This window comes from Aquarana catesbeiana, linkage group LG02 (genome assembly GCF_042186555.1).
Source record: "Aquarana catesbeiana isolate 2022-GZ linkage group LG02, ASM4218655v1, whole genome shotgun sequence".
NCBI lineage: Eukaryota > Metazoa > Chordata > Amphibia > Anura > Ranidae > Aquarana > Aquarana catesbeiana.
The window spans coordinates 800355943-800377866 of record NC_133325.1 but is presented as its reverse complement, the minus strand read 5'-3'; the positions used below and the strand labels follow the sequence as shown (position 1 = coordinate 800377866).

At 44.5% G+C, this 21924-nt stretch overlaps 1 protein-coding gene across 1 annotated transcript in view; it reads right to left on the bottom strand.

Moving 5' to 3' along the window:
• The window catches only part of LOC141127786 (uncharacterized), a 44394-nt gene that overhangs the window by 16020 nt on the left and 6450 nt on the right, over nt 1–21924 (bottom strand). Inside the window, exons 3-5 of the mRNA XM_073614564.1 lie at nt 17123–17425; nt 13707–14006; nt 5350–5499 (exon numbers count right to left, since the gene is read on the bottom strand). Coding sequence (XP_073470665.1) covers nt 5350–5499; nt 13707–14006; nt 17123–17425 — 753 coding nt within the window. The remainder of the gene's footprint in view (nt 1–5349; nt 5500–13706; nt 14007–17122; nt 17426–21924) is intronic.

The following is a 21924-nucleotide window of genomic DNA, read 5'->3' as shown; positions in this document are numbered from 1 at the left end:
CCTATGTGTTTTACTTCAAAAAGGACAGTTTGTTTGTGAGGATTCAGGTACAATTCAAATATACAATGTGAAATGAACAAGGGACACCAACAACAAACAATCTCCTGGAGATTAAATAATAAAAGATATCAATGGTGTTGGGGTAACTTGACACACAAAACACACCCAAAAATATTCTGGAGTAAAAATAAAAATATCATTGAACAAAGATCAGCCTTGGAAGAAATCCAAACATTAAAGAAAAAAAAAGGCTTAAAATCCAAAATAAAAAAAAAATTAAAAAATATAAAACTGTCAGATGTGACAACTAATAACAATATATTCAGGGAATCCCACTAAAAAAACACAAATAAAAGTTTGTGAGAAGTGTGTGTGAATATGAGCAGCAAAACGACTTAATTCTTCTCACATTATAAAGAAGAAGAGAGTGCGCTGTATTAAACCATTTTTAACATTGCAGCATGACGAAAATGCTGTATCCATTGCGAACGCTAAGTTTACCAGAACGAGCTGTCCCGTGTCGGAATTTCTTCTGAGCATGCGTGGCACTTTGTGCGTCGGAACAGGCCACACATAGTCGGAATTGACGCAATCGGATTTTGTTGTCGGAAAAGTTTATCTCCTGCTCTCCAACTTTGTGTGTCGGAAAATCCGATGGAAAATATCCGATGGAAAATATCCGATGGCGCCCACACACGGTCGGAATTTCCGACAACACGCTCCGATCGGACATTGTCCATCGGAAAATCCGACCGTGTGTACGGGGCATAAGTCCGTAGGGTTCAATATTGAGTTGGCCCACCCTTTGCAGCTATAACAGCTTCGACTCTTCTGGAAAGGCTGTCCACAAGGTTTAGGAGTGTGTCTATGGGAATGTTTGACCATTCTTCCAGAAGAGCATTTGTGAGGTCAGGCACTGATGTTGGGTGAGAAGGCCTGGCTCGCAGTCTCCGATCTAATTCATCCCAAAGATGTTCTATCGGGTTGAGGTCAGGATTGAGTTGGCCCACCCTTTGCAGCTATAACAGCTTCGACTCTTCTGGAAAGGCTGTCCACAAGGTTTAGGAGTGTGTCTATGGGAATGTTTGACCATTCTTACAGAAGAGCATTTGTGAGGTCAGGCACTGATGTTGGGTGAGAAGGCCTGGCTCGCAGTCTCCGATCTAATTCATCCCAAAGGTGTTCTATCGGGTTGAGGTCAGGATTGCAGGCCAGTCAAGTTCCTCCACCCCAAACTTGCTCATCCGTGTCTTTATGGATCTTGCTTTGTGCACTGGTGTGCAGTCATGTTGGAACCGGAAGGGGCCATCCCCAAACTGTTCCCACAAAGTTGGGAGCATGAAATTGTCCAAAATGTCTTGTTATACTAACACCTTAAGAGTTCCCTTCACTGGAACTAAGGGGCCAAGCCCAACCTTTGAAAAACAACCCCACACCATAATCCACATCCATCAAAAGATTTGAACCAGTGCACAAAGCAAGGTCCATAAAAGGGTGTTCTATCTGGTTGAGGTCAGGACGCTGTGCAGGCCAGTCAAGTTCCTCCACCTCAACCAGATAGAACACCTTTGGGATGAATTAGAGCGGAGACTATGAGCCAGGCCTTCTCCTCCAACATCAGTGCCTGATCTCACAAATGCTCTTCTGGAAGAATGGTCAAACATTCCCATAGACACGCTCCTAAACCTTGTGGACAGCCTTCCCAGAAGAGTTGAAGCTGTTATAGCTGCAAAGGGTGGGCCAACTCAATATTGAACCCTATTGACTAAGACTGGGATGCCGTTAAAGTTCATGTGCGTGTAAAGGCAGGCGTTCCAGAACTTTTGGTAATATAGTGTGCATTTGATGTGGAAGAAAATACTGAACGGATCAAGATCACACACAACTAGGCTATCATATACAAAAGGCTGAATAGACATCTTCCACTTCCTGGTTGACCTCCCTATCTGAGGGATACCATAGGTAGTATCTCTGGAATGGCAGTTGCACAATATTATGCATGTTACCAGATCATAACATGTGATATACTCAAAATATTAATACATTAATACAAATCTGCATCTGAGGGAGGGGCAGCTGCATGAATTTAAAGACTGATATCCCATCGGCCACTCCTCAGACCTCTTGATTGGTCAGATCATATATGTCCACACCCTCCTCAGGGACAAGAAAAGAGAGACTGTAGTAACAGTCTGGAGCCCTCCTTTACCATGAAACATGGAACATTAGATTGGAGTTATGAGAGTCATTGATCCATCTTATGCTCATTGAATGGACTTTGCCAAATTCACAAAACCAAGACTTTGATGAGTATTCTCATTCTTAAACCCTCTTTGTTTTTCTGTTGCATTATTGTCTCATTTCCTTTGTGTTACCCTTTTTCTGTAAATATTTTCTTAGCACCATTTTTCCAAGTTTTTTATTAAATGTTATTTTAAAGGGTCACTAAACCCACATCATAAAAAAAAAACGTAATAAATGGTGTATTGCATGCTGTTCATACTCAGTCACTATGAGATTCCTTTTCTGCATTCTGCAAAACAACCTGGTTGATCCTGCTGCTCTCTATCTCCCCCTTCTGTCCATGTCCCCAATTCAGCTAGTGATTTTGCAGAGCAGTGTTGGCAGCTCTGCATGTAACAAAACGTCCCACACTCCGCTTGAGTACTTTCGTCATATACCGCTTCCTCCCAGTCTGAATATAGATATCAGATATTCCAACCGCCGCTAACAACAAACAAGGCAATACTCGTTTGGTTGCTGAACATGAACTGTTTATGGAAAAAAAAGGGACACGGGTAATACTCTGGACAATCTCCCCACCTTTGCATTCCAGGCGGGGTAGACTGTCCAATCAGCAGTGAGAGCTGTTGGAGGAATTCGCCCTCACCAAACTCACAGCTAATTTACATACACATCCCATAATATCCAAGGCAGACACAATAGAACAATGGAATACAACCACGTCCCAAAAGGCAGAGACCATCATGGCCTCCTTAAAAACCTTAATAATGTCCTTTTGCATTACATAACAGAATATCTTCCTAAATGTTTGTAGCTCCCTTAAATGCCAGGGCCCATAGTCGGTAGGCAAGAGGCTAGCATTCAGTCCCCTCCAAAATCCTCTGTCCCGGGTGAGTTTGTCACATTTCTCCCCCATCAAAAGTCGACTAATAATGTCCCAGACCTCCACCTGGTCTGGACATGCTTTATTTGGGCAGAGTAAACTCACATAGTCTGTCTGCATGACCTCCATTCTTGGCTGCAAAGAATAGTTGACCTCAGTAGGTGTGGGGCAGAGATCATTGACTCTCTGTCCGACTGCCAGTGCTTCAGCTGGGTGGTTTTTAACATTCCGGGGCTTGGTCTTCTGCTGGGCAGAGGGGACAATCACCCCAGTTTCTTGAAGCTGTAGAGACACTGTAGGTGCTAGGCAGAGGCCAGCGACACTCTGCCCTGTTGCCAGCACTTCTGCTGGGGACACCACATCATCCGCTTCGGCTAACCATTGGGGCAGGAGGCTGGATTCCTCCACTCCCAAACTGTGCAGCTGCCATTGGGAAGGTGAGCCGGCTGCTTCCTCTTCCATTCCCTCATCTGGCTGCTGGGACGACATGTCTCTGGTACTGTCTCCCTGGTGCACAGATCTTTGCTGGGGAGGAAAGACTGCTTCCTCCACCCTGGCCGACTGTTGGGGAGGGACGACGAACACCTCCTCTACCTTCTTTCCCTGTATCCTGATCTGCTGCTGGGAAGTGACCACCACCTTCTCACCCTGAGCCTCCGGAAATGCCACAGATGTGGGGCAGAGGTCTTGGACCCTCTGTCTGGTGGCCTGTGCTTCAGTTGGGGAAGTTCCTTGTAACTCCACAGATGCTGCTGTTGGTGCTGGGCAGAGCTCCGTGATGTTCTGCCCTGATGCTAGCTCTTTTGCTGGAGGCTCACTTGGTTGTTCTTCCTCAGAAGAAAAGTCAATTAAATCACTTAAAGTCAATTAAAGTCTCTGGAATTGCTGAAAATCCAGGTCACGGGTTGGCTGCACTTGGGCCCAGTGCCAACACTTTGGCAGGTGACTCATAAGCTATAACATCCTCTGATGAACGGTCAAATAAATCCATACATTCTGTGGTCTGTGGTTGGAGAGATGAGCCGACTGCTCCATCTCCCGTACCCTCATCCAGATGCTGAACAGATGCATTCCTCCATCCAAGATCATCCCATGCAGAAACAGGATCATCAAGGTCAGTCAGCACTTGCTGCATCCTCCATAAGACCTCCGCTTCCATAACTGCGTGGGCAGGTTGGCAAAGCACACTGTTACTCTGCCACATTGCCGACTCTTCAGCCATGATTTCAGAGTTGTCAGCTGGTATTTTTGTCCCAGGCAAAGGGAGCCCAAACTTTCTGCTGAACAGAATCTAGCAGCTGTCTGTAGGCAATCTCCAGCTCCCATTCCTGATTGGCTAGAAACTCTAAATCTTCCAGTGCCCAGGGAACTTCTGAGACATTCAGCATCCATTCTCTGTATTCTGAGATTTCTTCCAAACGCCACTCCAAATCGCTCCCAAAGTCACGGTCCTGTGACAGCCTCTCTAATAACAGCCCCAGGCTGCCGTAGCCAAAGCCTTCTGTTGAGGTGTCGTCCACTGTCCACAGGCACACTTGGGCTACATACCAGCAGAGGGCTCTGTAGCTCTCGTCCTACCGCATCTCCACCTGGACAAGCCTGGTTAACTTAGCTTTTCATTCCTTATGCGGTTGTTCCCCCAAAAACACCATTCGCACTTCGTACTGCGACCAGTACCTTTCCTGGAAGGAGGGGAGAATTTTTCCCTGGTGTCGCTGCTCATGGGCTAATGCTTCCTTCCAGAGTTCCCAGCGGATAGAATCATACCATCCCAGCAGGACCTGCTCTGATACTGGTCCTCTGTGCCGTATCTGCAACTCTCGCAACCTCCTACCGAATTCCTCTTCCATGGCGGCTGGTTCTGTACCTCTCCTCCTCTTCTGCTATCGGAACCTTGGATCCAGGTGGAGGTTTGAATGTCCCAGACTGCAGGAAGCATCCCACTGCTTGCTACCAATGTAACAAAACGTCCCACACTCAGCTTGAGTGCTTTCCTAATATACCACTTCCTCCCAGTCTGAATATAGATATGAGATATTCCAAACCGCTCACAAGCACAAAACAAGACAATACTTGTTTAGTTGCTGAACATGGACTGTTTATTGAAAACACAGGTAATACTCTGGACAATCCCGCCACCTTTGCATTCCGGGCGGGGTAGACTATCTAATCAGCAGTGAGAGCTGTTTGAGGACAATTTACTTAGAATTTGGTTTCCTTACCTCTTCTAACCACACATTTCCAGTACAGTGCCAGAGCCAACACCAACAGGATGAGGAGTATCACATGGTACAGGTAATGGTAATCATTAAAATCAGGTTCTTCATCTTCATCATAGGGAGTTGTGTGAGGGGTGGCTGAAGTAAAAAATGCTAGATAAAAATAGAGAATAATTGTATCATAGGTAATAAATAATCAAAATAATCTGGTAATATACAGATATTTGTTTTATAAAAATGTGTTATGGAATCGCAGGTCAATAGCTTAGTAGTTATCATTGTGACCTTGCAGAGTTTTTATGACTGTGGGGGAGGGGGGACATTAGAGTGTAAATTCTTTTTTAATAAAAAAATCATACAAACATACAGCTCATTAATAAAAACATATTTACACAAAAATAAACAACAACTAAAAAAAACAAGCGTGCGTACATCAGCAAGTAAAGAAAAACATTCCCTGACAAGATAACATATTAAGAAACATATTTTAAAGACAACAAAAAAGAGACTACAAACCCCGAACCTCAACTTAAACACAATCCAGGCTAAGAAACCTTTTGAGATCCAATCGCCACCAGGATGCGATTCCAAAACCCCCCTATTAACCCCTCCCCCATATCATTCACCCCGACTTCCACATCATTCACCTTGCATTCTGCACCAGCCACTCTCATTCCCTTCCCACCCCCCCACCCCACCACCATCATCCAATCCATCCCCCACTCCACCCCTCTGTGTCTGCTGACCTCCACCCGCACTTCTGCAACGCCGAGGAAGAGGGGTTGGCACCACCATACATTCTGGTCCAGCCCCCTCCACTGCCTTCACTACACTAGGAGAAACAATAGGTGCAGACACAGACTTGACAACCACACTTTCTGACACTGACTGGGGAACCACAGACTGGGGGGACACTGACACCACAGAGGGCCTCATGGACACAGATTCTGATGGGACAGAGACACTAGGATCCCCTGGTACAACCTCCACCAACCCAGACTCTTCTCTAGCCAGACGGAAGAATTCCTCCACTAACTCTGGCTTATGGTGCAAAGCCTCAGGGCACTGGCTATAAGGGTGTCCGACCTTATCACATAGGTTACATTTAATGATGCTACAGACCCTTGCCAGATGCCCCAGTTCCTGGCACAAAGAGCACTTCTGTTCCGGACATTTAGAGGAGAAATGTCCCTTGACTCCACATTTATGGCACAGCTTAGGTTGACCGGGGTAGAAGATGGTAATTCTATCTCTACCAATAAAGGCAGAGGAGGGCAAATGGTGGACCACATTCCCACACACACTCAACCTCATTGACACCGACCACCCACCCATTCAAATTCCTCTATCATCCACAATCTTTTTTAGGGGACACAACGTTTCACCAAACCTCCTCAACCAGACCCCTAAATCCTCGGGGGGTATAGACTCATTCCTTGTCAGGTTAGTCACATTTTTTATCAAGCGCTGATGTGAGACAACTTTAGGGACAAGCCCCTTCCAGTCCGGCTGGCCCCATATACACGCTCATACCGCTCCCAAAACAGATTTAGCGATTCTGGATGCACAAATGATATATCATATTTATAGGAACCAGCTGGACTGATAAGAGCATAAATATCCTCCTCCTTAAATCCCATGGCTAGGATCTTATCCATAGCCACCCTCCTGATAAGTGGAATACCTCCTCCTTCCCACCTGAGCTGTACTACATTTCTGCATTTAATGTAAGAAGGTGCATTAGGTGAAAGCCACACAATTGGCTCCCTTCCACCACCAGCAGCATGACTTTGTCCCGATACAGCCTTAGTATAATTCCTGACTGGGACAGATGAAACATTAACTGGCTGCATAGGAATATTAACTAGCTGCATAGGAACCTCTGAAATCTGGTTTGGTAAATTACCCATCACTTGATCCTCCCTCCTCCCCTCCAGCACAACAGTCCCGCTCACCATAGTCCCAGAAGTACCACAGATACCAGCAGTCCTATCAAGTAAAGTCTTCTGTTTAGAAAAAACCCCAGCTGTTTCAGCATTCATACGGCCCTCCTGCTCTGCAGTTTCAATGTTCCTGCTCTGCACTGTTAGTGTCCATGTAGGACTCCTTGCAGCCAGCTCCTCCCGCATTCCCTGCTGATTGCAAGGATCTGTTGGCAGATGCAATCTCGGGAAAGTCCTCCACACATTGAGACTCCATTATCATGATCCTCATCTGATGAGTCGGTGCCTCTCAAGGGAGATTCTATTTCTGCAATGGTCTGCAGCAATCAGCCATTTTCCTCAACCTCCTCCTGAGATGCCCCAGGCTGCTGGGGAGGGAAGGGGGCAGATAGTGACTCAGAGATGACAGATCCTGAGACAGGGGTAGTACTGGGGCCACCATGTGAAGCCACTTCCTTACCCCCCATTCATACTGTCCCTGTTGCTCTGGTATCCACTAGGGATGGGCTGTCTGTTCGAGCAGAACATGAGTTCGACTCGAATATTGGCTGTTCGCCTGTTCGCCGAATAGCGAACAATTTGGGGTATTCACAGCAAATTCGAAACACTGCGGAATCCCCTATAAAAGTCTATAGGAGAAAACAAAAGTGCTAATTTTAAAGGTTAATATGCATGGTATTGTCATAAAAAGTGTTTGGGGACACGGGTCCTGCCCCAGGGGACATGTATCAATGCAAAAAAAGTTTTAAAAACGGACGTTTTTTCGGGAGCAGTGATTTTAATAATGATTAAAGTGAAACAATAAAAGTGAAATATTCCTTTAAAAATTTCGTACCTGGGGGTGTCTATAGTATGCCTGTAAAGTAGCGCATGTTTATAATAGTCCGAGAGCAATATTACATTTACAAGCAAAAAAAAATTATTTAAAAGTACTAGCGCTATTAATGAATTGTCGGTCCCGACAATACACATAAAAGTCATTGAAAGTCATTGAAAAAAAAAATGCGTAGGGGTCCCCCAAGATTCCATTACCAGGCCCTTCAGGTCTGGTATGGATATTAAGGGGAACTCCGTGCCAAAATTTTTAAAAAATGCCGTGGGGTTCCCCCCAAAAATCCATACCAGACCCTTAAGGTCTGGTATGGATTTTAAGGGGAACTGCGCGCCAAAATTAAAAAAAAATGGCGTGGGGTTCCCCCCCAAAACCCATACCAGACCGATTTTAAGGGGAACTCCACGCCAAAATCGAGAATTGGATTACATCACTGGAGTAGGAGCATGGATTTATTGGATGAAATCGTTGGAATCTCTTTTTTATTTTTTTATTTTTAATAAAGGACTTGTCCCAAGCCATTTCCTGTGGTTTTTAACATTTTGACACTTTCTTTTTGTCAAATGGTAGGGGGGGCAAATGTGTCCCGTTACCATTTCACACAGGGGGGAGGCCAGGATCTGGGGATCCCCTTGTTAAAGGGGGCTTCCATATTCTGATAAGCCCCCCGCCTGCAGACCCCCACAACCACAGGGCAAGGGTTGCGGGGATGAGGCCCTTGTCCCCATTAACATGGGGACATCCTCCCCATGTTGAGGGTATATGGCCTGGTACGCCCCCCCTCTTTTCCTGCGGCTTGCCAGGTTGCGTGCTTGGATAAGGGTCTGGTGTGGATTTTTGCGGGAACCCCATGACATTTTTTTCAATTTTGGCGCGTAGTTCCCCTAAAATCGGTCTGGTATGGAATTTTGGGGGGAACCCCATGCCATTTTTCTTTAAATTTTGGCGCAAAGTTTCCCTTAATATCCATACCAGACCTGAAGAGCCTGGTAATGGAAATTTGGGGGACCCCCATGCATTTTTTTTTTTTCAATTACTTTTATGTGTATTGTCGGGACCGACAATTCATTAATAGCCGGCACTAGCGCTAGTACAGTGGTTCTCAACCTTTCTAGTGCCGTGACCCCTTGATAAAATTTCCCAAGTTGTGGGGACCCCTAACAGTAAAATTATTTTCGTTGGTCATTTCATTGCTGTAATTTTGCGACTGTTATGAACCGAAATATAAATATCTGATATGCAGGATATATTTTCATTCCTACAAATTTAACATCTTAAAGCGTAGTGATTAATCACAAAAACAATCTGTAATATACAGCGCAAAATATTTATTTAACATATAAGTTACAAATGAATAAAATGCCCCACCGAGAGACAGGGTAAGTGCCGGGCAGACGGAGGGCAGGTGGCGGGGCACAGTGGGAGCATTGATATGGCACGGGGGCAGCATTTGATGGTACAGTGGGAGCATTTGATATGGCACAGTGACTGCGTTTGATGGGCACAGTGGTTGCGTTTGATGGGCACAGTGGCTGCGTTTGGCACAGTGGCTGCGTTTGATAGCACAGTGGCGGCAATTGATGGGCACAGTGGCGACAATTGATGGGTACAGTGGCGGCGCTTGATGGGTACAGTGGCGGCGCTTGATGGCACAGTGGCTGCGTTTGATGGCACAGTGGCTGCGTTTGATGGCACAGTGGCGGCGTTTGATGGCACAGTGGCTTCGTTTGATGGCACAGTGGCTGTGTTTGATAGCACAGTGGCGGCAATTGATGGGTACAGTGGCTGCGTTTGATGGCACAGTGGCGGCAATTGATGGGCACAGTGGCGGCGTTTGATGGTACAGTGGCGGCGTTTGATGGCACAGTGGCAGCGTTTGATGGTACAGTGGCTGTGTTTGATTGGACAGTGGCGGCGTTTGAAGGCACAGTGGCGGCGTTTGAAGGCACAGTGGCGGCGTTTGAAGGCACAGTGGTGGCGTTTGATGGCACAGTGGCGGCGTTTGATGGCACAGTGGCTGCGTTTGATGGCACAGTGGCTGCGTTTGATGGCACAGTGGCGGCAATTGATGGGCACAGTGGCGGCGTTTGATGGCACAGTGGCGGCATTTGATGGCACAGTGGCGGCGTTTGAAGGCACAGTGGTGGCGTTTGAAAGCATAGTAGCAGCGTTTGATGGCACAGTGGAGGCGTTTGATGGTGCAGTGGCTGCGTTTGATGGCACAGTGGCGGCAATTGATGGGCACAGTGGCGGCAGTTGATGGGCACAGCGGCAGCAATTGATGGGCACAGTGGCGGCGTTTGATGGCACAGTGGCGGCGTTTGATGGCACAGTGGCGGAAATTGATGTACAAAAATGCTAGCTCTGACTTACCAGATCACTGGTGTTCCTTCAGAATCAGCAAGCCGTCTGTGTTTCGTTTCGTCGCCACCGCCATCTTGGTAGACTCGTCTTCAGCAATGTCCGCTTGCCGACTTCTAAGTGTGGCCTCACTGCGGACGAGAGTGCCAAGAGGGCACTGACGGAACGTCACTTCCGTGCGGTCTCTCCTCTCCCAGAAGTGACATCTCGCCGGCTGAGACGGACAGACTCCGGCGTAACACAGTAACTTCGGGCCTGTCTTGGCCAGCATTCGCGACCCCCTGGCAAATCGGCAATCGACCCACCAGGGGGTCACGACCCCCAGGTTGAGAACCGCTGCACTAGTACTTTTAAATGATTTTTTTCCTTTAGAAATATCATTTTGCTCTCGGACTGTTATAAACACGGGAAACATGCGCTACTTTACAGGCATACTATAGACACCCCCCAGGTACGAAATTTAAAGGAATATTTCACTTTTATTGTTTCACATTAAGCATTATTAAAATTACTGCTCCCGAAAAAACGGCCGTTTTTAAAACTTATTTTGCATTGATACATGTCCCCTGGGGCAGGACCCGTGTCCCCAAACACTTTTTATGACAGTACCATGCATATTAACCTTTAAAATTAGCACTTTTGATTTCTCCTATAGACTTTTAAAGGGGATTCCGCAGTGTTTCGAATTTGCTGTGAATACCCCAAATTGTTCGCTATTCGGCGAACAGGCGAACAGCCAATATTCGAGTCGAACTCATGTTCTACTCGAACAGACAGCCCATCCCTAGTGGATACCAGAGCAACAGGGACAGTATGAATGGGGAGTAAGGAAGTGGCTTCACATGGTGGGCCCAGTACTACCCCTGTCTCAGGATCTGTCATCTCTGAGTCACTATCTGCCCCCTTCCCTTTTTTTTGCATTGATACATGTCCCCTGGGGCAGGACCCGGGTCCCCAAACACTTTTTATGACAATAACTTGCATATTAACCTTTAAAATTAGCACTTTTGATTTTTCATGTTCGTGTCCCATAGACTTTAACGATGTTCGCTGTTCTAACAAATTTTTTGCCTGTTCGCATGTTCTAGATGCGAACCGAACAGGGGGATGTTTGGCTCATCCCTAGTATCCACCCTCTGGCTGGTACTGGCACAGACACTTTCCTTCATCTGTTGGAATCTCTCCTAATTCTCACACTTTTCTCTGAACACACCGCTGCTTTCCTTAAGAGAGGCGACCAACTTCTCCTGCTTTTTCAATGCCTCTTCCAGAGACTTCAGCTTGGAGACTTCCCTCTTACTGTTTCCAGATTTACTGTGCAGGGATTTCTTTTTCCTGAGATCCTCTTTCATGACAGCAAATTTCTGTTCCTCTTTAGCAATGTAGCGAAGTCTGTTCACCACTCTATCCTGGAGGACTGGTAGGGATTCCTCTTGCATAGGGACAGGCCCAGGATCCATTGCAGCTTGAGTAGACCTCAGTGCCTCTGGAGAGCCCCCACCTTCATCTCCCCCCACCCACTGCATGGGGGCTGGGGGAGAAGCCTGCAGGACAGACCCAGGCTTGATGTTTCCTCCAATTGCGTGAGCCAACAGCACCACCTGGTGGAGAAGCTCCATTATTGTGTCTATTACATTTGTGTTGTATCTGTTATATTATAATATTATTTTATCTATTACATTTGTGTTTTATCTGTTATATTATAATACTATTGTGTCTATTACATTTGTATTGTATCTGTTATAGTATAATATTATTGTGTCTATTACATTTGTGTTGTATCTGTTATATTATAACATTATTGTATTGTGACGATCTGGGGTGATTATGTTCAAGTGGTGTATGCGTTTTAAGGAACACCAGTCAGTCCAGACTGTATTTTTTTAAGGGCGTGGCAGCCCAATTTTATTTAAACTAAACAAACTTCACAGAAAGGTCTTCCCTCGCAGGGGGTTCCACCATCATTGTATAACAGAAAAACGTCAGCCTCCTGGCTCACCCACTCTTACTTAGTCAAACTCCCTCCTGGAGCTTACTTGCTCAGCTGCGTGCTGCTTGGTGGCCACATCTGCCTTCTGCAGACATACACGCCCAGATTCCTAGAGACTGCCTGTCTCTCTCTCTCTCTCTCTCTCGTGGAGCTGTCTCCATCTGGAAGCCCTCCAGACTCCTACACCAGACCACCTGCCTGTAGGGTGGAGCTGTTCCCAAGTGCGAGCCCCGAGCTCTCTTCCTGAGGGGAATATAAATCCAGCCCACAGGTGTGCAATCATCATTCCTGTCTGTGCAAAAACCAGGCTGAAGGTGCTAATACACACCGTGACCTGGGGTCACCTCTCCACAATATCTATTACATTTGTATTGTATCTGTTATTTTATAATATTATTGTGTCTATTACATTTGTATTGTATCTGTTATATTATAATATTATTGTATCTATTACATTTGTATTGTATCTGTTATAATATAATGTTGTTGTATCTATTAGAGCCCTTTCACACTGGGGCGGGCTATTGTAAGCGGCGCTTTACCGTCGATATGCGGCCGCTAGCGGGGCGATTTTACCCCCGCTAGCGGCCGAGAAATGGTTAAAAACCACCGCAAAGCGCCTCTGCTGAGGCGCTTTGCCGGCGGTATAGCCGCGCCATCCCATTGATTTCAATGGGCAGGAGCGGTGAAGGAGCTGTATACAGATGCTGCTAGCAGGCCTTTTTTTACCGTCCTGCCAGCGCATCGCTCCAGTGTGAAAGCACTCGGGGCTTTCACACTGGAATGAAAGCAGCGGCACTTTCAGGTTGGTTTGCAGGCGCTATTATTAGCGCAATAGCGCCTGCAAACCGCCCCAGTGTGAAAGGACCCTTACATTTGTATTGTACCTGTTACATTATAACATTATTGTATACATTGCTCTTTGTGTACCTTTTATAATACCATGTTGTACCAAACTACAGAAAATAATAACAGTAATGACACTGAAGGTTACGGGTGAGGGCATTGGAGTGTAAGCTCCTCTGGTGTATAGAATGGGGTAATTGTTTTTTATTTTCAGTCGGTGATTAAAGCTAGATTGTAATCTCTCACAAGCTGGGCCCTCCTAACCCTCCTGCATTGAACTGTATTATAACTGTACTGTCTCCCTTTACAATGTAAAGCACTGGGCAAACTTTTGGTGCTATATAAATTCTGAATAATAATAATAATAATAGTCTGATATTTCTCTCACCTCTGACTGACAGACGTGTCCCATTCCCTGGGTATTGAATTTGTTTTGTGTCCCTCACTGTGCAGAAATACAGTTTGGCATCGTTCGCTGTGACGGATTTGATGGTGAGGGAATTCTGTGTGACGATTGTTCTTGAATCATTTCTCAGTAAAATAGGATTGATATGTAAATTCACATACCAGAAATTATCTGTAATCTGTATCTTCCCAACATTTCTTATATCACAGAACATCTCAGCCATGTCCCCCTCATACACGGTGAGAGATGGAGGATTCTGGACCACTGTCACTGTGCCGACACCTGGGGGGAGGAAACACATTCACCGTTCTTATATACTTTATGAGTAAAAATGGCACCTGAACTGATCAGATTACACCGAGCAAAAGTAATGGACAGGACACTTCACAAAACAATCCAATCCAAAAAGATCCCTGGAACACTTAGCAGCTAATCTTCACCAAAAACAAAGTCTGAACTGTGTTCAACAATTTGGGTTAAATCAGTAGTGTTCCTAGGATTGGTGTCACCCAGTGTGGAAAAACATGGTGTCACCCCCCCACCACCAACTATAGTCCCTCCTCAGTACAGAACCCCCTCCCTCAGTACAGACCCCCCTGCATTAAGTACAGATCCCCCTCTCTCAGTACAGACCCCCCCCACTAAGTACAGACCCCCTCTCTCAGTAAAGACCCCCCCCACTAAGTACAGACCCCCTCTCTCAGCAAAGACCCCCCCACTAAGTACAGACCCCCTCTCTCAGTATAGACCCCCCCAATAAGTACAGAGCCCCTCTCTCAGTACAGACCCCCTCTCTCAGTATAGACCCCCCCACTAAGTACAGACCCCCTCTCTCAGTATAGACTCCCCCAATAAGTACAGAGCCTCTCTCTCAGTACAGACCCCCTCTCTCAGTATAGACCCCCCCCACTAAGTACAGACCCCCTCTCTCAGTATAGACCCCCCACTAAGTACAGACCCCCTCTCTCAGTATAGACCCCCCCACTAAGTACAGACCCCCTCTCTCAGTACAGACCCCGTCTCTCAGTAAAGACCCCCCCACTAAGTATAGACCCCCCAATAAGTACAGACCCCCTCTCTCAGTACAGACACCCTCTCTCAGTATAGACCCCCCACTAAGTACAGGCCCCTTCTCTCAGTATAGACCCCCCTATTAAGTACATACCCCCTCTCTCAGTAAAGACCCCCCTAAAAGTATAGACCCCCACTAAGTACAGGCCCCCTCTCAGTATAGACCCCCCAATAAGTACAGACCCCCTCTCTCAGTATAGACCCCCCCACTAAGTACAGACCCCATCCCGCAGTATAGACCCCGCTCCCTCAGCACAGACCCCTCTTCATCAATATAGACCTCCCACTAAGTACAGACCCCGCACTCAGTATAGACCGCCCTCAGTGCAGACCCCCCTCTATTGGTATAGACCGCCCTCCCTCAGTACAGACCCCTCCCTTAGTGCAGACCCCCCTCCATTAGTATAGACCCCCCTCAGTGCACACCCCCTCTATCAGTATAGACTCCCCTCTCCCCTCCCATAGTGCCCCCTCAGCACATGTCACCCCCCCATTTTAACTTTCCCCCCTTCTTGGTCATTTTCCCCCTCCTATGTCCATCTAAATTACAATAATCTGTCAGGCCTTGAAGCACAGCATTGCAGGCATGTGTGCTGTATGTGAGTATCAGAGAGTGGTAAAACCATGGCTCAACTGTCTGGACCCCCCCCCCCTCCCAGTGTGAATGAGTCTTCCCCTTTATTGGCTACCCTAATCTATTAAAGATGCAAGATTTCATGATGCCGTAGATCTTTTTTTTAGGTTTTATACAATTGGGAAAATGGTTCTGGAACTCACTAATACATACACAGAGTTCCTAGGAGGAGCAATGGAATATAAATGTTTAAAAAATACAACTTAAGGCCCCGTTCACACCAATGTGATTAATCCTGCTTCTGCCGTCTCACTGCAATGCATGAAAATTGAATCACATTATTTTATATGGTGCCTGTTCACATCAATGCCAGATGGTCCAGTGAGATTTATCAAAAGGTGTTGGCGCTTCTTTTGGTGCAGCATAGTGCGGGTGTGGCCCCATAGACTTCAATGGGAGCACCAAAAAAAAAAAAAAAAATGCAAAAATGCCTGTGTCTTTTCTGCAGGTTTTTGTATTTAACAACCAATCTCCTCCTCCTACATACCATAGAAACACATCATAAATGTTCGCAAAAACCAGCTACTAAAAAGCACTGGAAAGAGCATGATGATGCAGCAGCACCGATGTGAAATTAAAGTGATACTAAAAATGTTTTTTAACTTAATGCATTTTTTGCATTAAGGTAAAAAAATAAAAAGATTTCTATTTCTGGTGCGGGGGAAGGGATGGAGTTTGTGTCCCTGCAAAGTAAGTAATACATTTCATCTCTTCCTCTAGTAAAAGCATCTCACACATTGTAGAAAAACACAGTTAACCCTTTGATCGCCCCGATGTTATACTGTATTAGTGTCACTGGTCCCCAAAAAGTGCCAAAGGTGTCATTTGGTGTCAGAATATCCACCGCAATATAACTTTTACGCAAACCATTCAATATACGCTTATTAGAAGAAAAAAAAATTACAAAAATATGTAGCGGAATACATATTGGCCTAAATTTATGACGAAATTTGATTTTTTTTTTTCAATTTTTCTATTGGATATGTTTTATAGCAGAAAGTAAAAAATATAGTTTTTCTTTTTTCAAAATTGTTGGCCATTTTTTGTTTACAGCGAAAAAAAAGGAGATCAAATACCACCAAGCGAGAGCTCTATTTGTGGGGAAAAAAATCCATATATTTTATTTGGGTACAGAGTTGCATGAATGAGCAATTGTCTGTTAAAGTAACGCAGTGCCGTATCGCAAAAGAAAAAAAAAAAAAAAAACGGTCAGGAAGGGGGGTAAATCTTTCGGAGGGCGAGTGATAAATCCAACTCTCTCCTCAAACCTGTCACCTCATTCAGGATATTTGTATTGTATCTGTTACATTATAATAGTATTGTGTCTATTACATTTGTATTGTATCTGTTACATTATAACATTATTGTATACATTGCTCTTTGTGTCCTTTTATAATACCATGTTGTACCAAACTACAGAAAATAATAACAGTAATGACACTGAGGGTTACGGGTGAGGGAATTGGAGTGTAAGCTCCTCTGGTGTATAGAATGGGGTAATTGTTTTTTTTATTTTCAGCCGGTGATTAAAGCTAGATTGTAATCTCTCACAAGCAGGACCCTCCTAACCCTCCTGCATTGAACTGTATTATAACTGTACTGTCTCCCTTTACAATGTAAAGCACTGAGCAAACTGTTGGTGCTATATAAATTCTGAATAATAATAATAATAATAGTCTGATATTTCTCTCACCTCTGACTGACAGACGTGTTCCGTTCCCTGAGTACTGATTTAGTTTTCTGTCCCTCACTATGCAGAAATACAGTTTGGCATCGTCCGCTGTGACGGATTTGATGGTGAGGGAATTCTGTGTGACGATTGTTCTTGAATCATTTCTCAGTAAAACAGGATCGATATGTAAATTCACAAACCAGTAATGACCTGTAATCTGTATCTTCCCTGTAACATTTCTTATATCACAGAACATCTCAGCCATGTCCCCCTCATCCACGGTAAGAGATGGAGGATTCTGGACCACCGTCACTGTGCCGACACCTGGGAGGAGGAAACACATTCACCGTTCTTATATACTTTATGAGTAAAAATGGCACCTGAACTGATCAGATTACACCGAGCAAAAGTAATGGACAGGACACTTCACAAAACAATCCAATCCAAAAAGTTCCCCGACACACTTAGCAGCTAATCTTCACCAAAAACAAAGTCTGAACTGTGTTCAACAATTTGGGTTAAATCAGTAGTGTCACTAAGATTGGTGTCACCCAGTGTGGAAAAACATGGTGTCACACCCCAACAAACTATAGTCCCCCCTCAGTATAGAACCCCCTCCATTAAATACAGTCCCCCCTCTCAGTACAGACCCTCTCTCTCAGTATGGACCCCCCAATAAGTACAGACCCCCCTCTCTCAGTAAAGACCCCCCCCACTAAGTACAGACCCCCTCTCTCAGTAAAGACCCCCCCACTAAGTACAGACCCCCTCTCTCAGTATAGACCCCCCACTAAATACAGACCCCCTCTCTCAGTATAGACCCCCCCCACTAAGTACAGACCCCCCTCTCTCAGTATAGACCCCCCCACTAAGTACAGAACCCCTCTCTCAGTATAGACCCCCCCCCCACTAAGTACAGACACCCTCTCTCAGTATAGACCCCCCACTAAGTACAGAACCCCTCTCTCAGTATAGACCCCCCCCACTAAGTACAGACACCCTCTCTCAGTATAGACCCCCCACTAAGTACAGACCCCCTCTCTCAGTATAGACCCCCCACTAAGTACAGACCCCCACTCTCAGTAAAGACCCCCCACTAAGTACAGACCCCCTATCTCAGTATAGAGCCCCCCCACTAAGTACAGACCCCCTCTCTCAGTATAGACCCCCCACTAAGTACAGGCCCTCTCTCTCAGTAAAGACACCCCCACTAAGTACAGACCCCCGTCCTGCAGTATAGACTCCTCTCCCTCAGCACAGACCCCTCTTTACCAATATAGACCTCTCCCTTAATATAGACCCCACACTCAGTGCAGACCCCCTCCATGCAGACCCCCTCTCCATTAGTATAGACCCCCATCAGTGCACACCCCCTCTATCAGTATAGACCCCCTCTCCCCTCCCATAGTGCATCCTCAGCACATGTCCTCCCCCCATTTTAACTTCCCCCCCTTATTGGTCATTATCCCCCTCCTCTGTCCATCTACATTACAATAATCTGTACAGACCTCAGAACAGTGTGGGATATGCACATCTGTGTGTCCCTCAGAATCCCTCCTCCTGTGTAGATGTATACAGAGAGGAGGGGGAGGCAGCTTCTGTCTCCACTCCATGAGACAGGGAGCGACTCGGCGTGTGTTGGGATGCTGTGTTGCACCCCCTGCTCCCCCCTAGCAACGCCACTGGTTTAAATCAGAAGTTTTTTGTATCCATTTAATTTATTATTACTACTGCTGAGTTAGCCCATTTTTTTTTATATTGTGAAAGATAATGTTACGCTGAGTAAATTGATACATAACATGTCACGCTTCAAAATTGCGCCCGCTCGAGCAATGGCGACAAACTTTTACCCTTAAAAATCTCCATAGGCAACGTTTAAAAAATTCTACAGGTTGCATGTTTTGTGTTACAGAGGAGGTCCAGTGCTAGAATTATTGCTCTCACTCTACCGATCACTGCGATACCTCACATGTGTGGTTTGAACACCGTTTTCATATGCGGGCACTACTCACATATGCGTCCGCTTCTGCACGCGAGCTCCGCGGAATGAGGCATGTTTAAATTTTTTTTTTTCTTATTTATTTTACCTTTTATTTTTTATTTTTACACTGTTCTTTAAAAAAAAAATTGTGTCACTTTTATTCTTATTACAAGGAATGTAAATAGGGATGCACCGATACCATTTTTTTACAATGAGCACAAGTACCGATACTTTTTTTTTAGTACTCGCCGATACCAATTACCGATACCTACCGCAACTGTTTTGTTTTAACTACAGCTGTCAGAAATGGTACAAAGCATTAAAAAGTTATTTACAAATTAAATAAATTGATTTTTTTTTAAATTTAGCGCTTTTTCAATGTGAAATGTGTTAATATATGTTAATATATACAGTATGTGTAAAAATATTCACTAACAAAACAAACAAAAAAAAAGTTTTAATTGTTTATCGTCTATAAAATAGACATGAACAAAAGAAAAAAGCAAGAAAATAATAATTAAATGGAGGAGAATAGGGAGTTAATTAAGGCTGATTTGAGTAAATTAGGGTTATTAAGGGGTTAAACAGAGGAACATTTGTTCATCCCTTTGATCTACAGATGAAGAAACAGAAATATAAAAAAAGAAACAACGTTTCTTTTTATTTTAGTGTTTCAGGGCTGAGCAATGTTGTTAATAAACATTGCCGGCTGCTTTTTTTTTTTTTTTTTGACAGCTCCAATTACCGGACTTCTTTAACACAGGGGAGACCCACCGACAGCTCAGCCGAGCCTGAAAGTATCGGTTTCAGGTATCGGTGCATTTGCACGAGTACCGATACTTGTGCAAATACTCGGTATCGGCACCTAACCGATACTAATATCGGTGCAACCCTAAATGTAAACATCCCTTGTAATAGAAAAAAAGCATGACAGGACCTTTTAAATATGAGATCTGGAGTCAAAAAGACATTAGATCTCATATTTACACTAAAATTTTAAAAAATGGCCCTCTAAGAGCTATGGGCGGAAGTGATGTTTTGACGTCGCTTCTGCCCTGCAATGGTATGGAGATGGTTGGGGGCCATCTACCCCTCACTCATCTCCATACCACACACGAAAGAGGACCCAATCGCCTCCGCCGCTGCCGATGGCGGTGGAAGGCACCAGAGAGTGGCAGACGGCCCCCTCTACCGCCGACGATAAAAGTGATCTTGCGGCGAATCCGCTGCAGAGACCACTATTATCAGAAATCGGACCGCCTGCTGAAGAAGAGAAGCTGGCTGCTGCCATAACAATGATATCCCTCTTCAAACAGCCGACGTATATCGGCGTGTGGCGGTCTGGTGTGGGGGAAGGGATGGAGTTTGTGTCCCTGCAAAGTAGGTAATACACTTCATCTCTTCCTCTAGTAAAAGCATCTCACACATGGTAGTGAAACACTAGCTAGAAACGCAGTCGACCCTTTGATCGCCCTGATGTTAGTCTATTAGTGTCACTGGTCCCCAAATAGTGTCAAAAGTGTCATTTAGTGTCAGAATATCCACCGCAATATTGCAATTTTGCTATAAGTTGCTGATTGCCACCATTACTAGTAAAAAAATAAGTAAATTAATACAAATATACCATATTTTGCAGACGCTATAACTTTTACGCAAACCATTCAATATACGCTTATTAGAAGAAAAAAAAGTTGCCAAAAATATGTAGCGGAATACATATTGGCCTAAATTTATGCTGAAATTCTTTTTTTTTTTTCTATTTTTCTATTGGATACGTTTTATAGCAGAAAGTAAAATAATATTGTTTTTTTTTTTTTTCAAAATTGTTGATGTTTTTTTGTTTATAGCGCAAAAACTAAAAAAACACAGAGGTGATCAAATACCACCAAGCGAGAGCTCTATTTGTGGGGAAAAAATGACATATATTTTATTTGGGTACAGAGTTGCATGAACGAGCAAATGTAACGCAGTGCCGTATCGCAAACAATAAAAGAAAAACGGTCAGGAAGAAGGGTAAATCTCTGAGGGCAAGTGGTTAAATCCAACTTTGTCTCCTCAAACCTGTCACCTCATTGGGGATGAGAATCCTTTTGAAATCTATCCATCTTTTTAGTCGAAGACTTGAGAAATCATACAAAACCATTTTCAGAATGGTACAAAAGTCTGAAGACATAAACCATCTCAAAACCTTCCATATTTATTAAATTAAGTTAGCCGAAAGAACTTCAACTACACTTTTTTGGAATCTGGAAAATCCATTCAATGAAACAAGACACAATAATCAGACAAAATAAGAATGCAAAGTCTCCTCTGTCTATTCCAGCCCTGAAAAATAAAGCTACATGGATCAATAAATAAAAATTCAATATAAAACTGATCAAGCGAGGGAAGAGCAATGAAAGTACAAGATTGTGAATAGGACATTCAGACGTATTAGTAAATGACGAACCGCGTAAAGTGCATATTGAACATTACATATCCATGTTAAAAGCATTCAGATCCCATTGAATAATACAAAGATGCCCCCAACCTGCTAGATATTGCAGTTCTACCGTTTATCGTAATATTTTATCCACTATATCCAAAGTCTGGGGGGTTCTGGACACTCATAATCTGCCTTGCTCGCTTCATAATAGAAGAGAAGGGATGCTAGTTTTAGTTTTATACTTATTATGCATTCTCCATTTTTCTAAAATGGGTGAGACACATTCTAACACCAAAAATTTCTGTTAAAAGTTTTACTAAAAGAAATATACTATATATATATGTGTGTGTGTTTCAATTTGATTTAACTTTGCCAACAGGATTTCCGAGACCTAAGACACATCAGCTTCAGAAATGA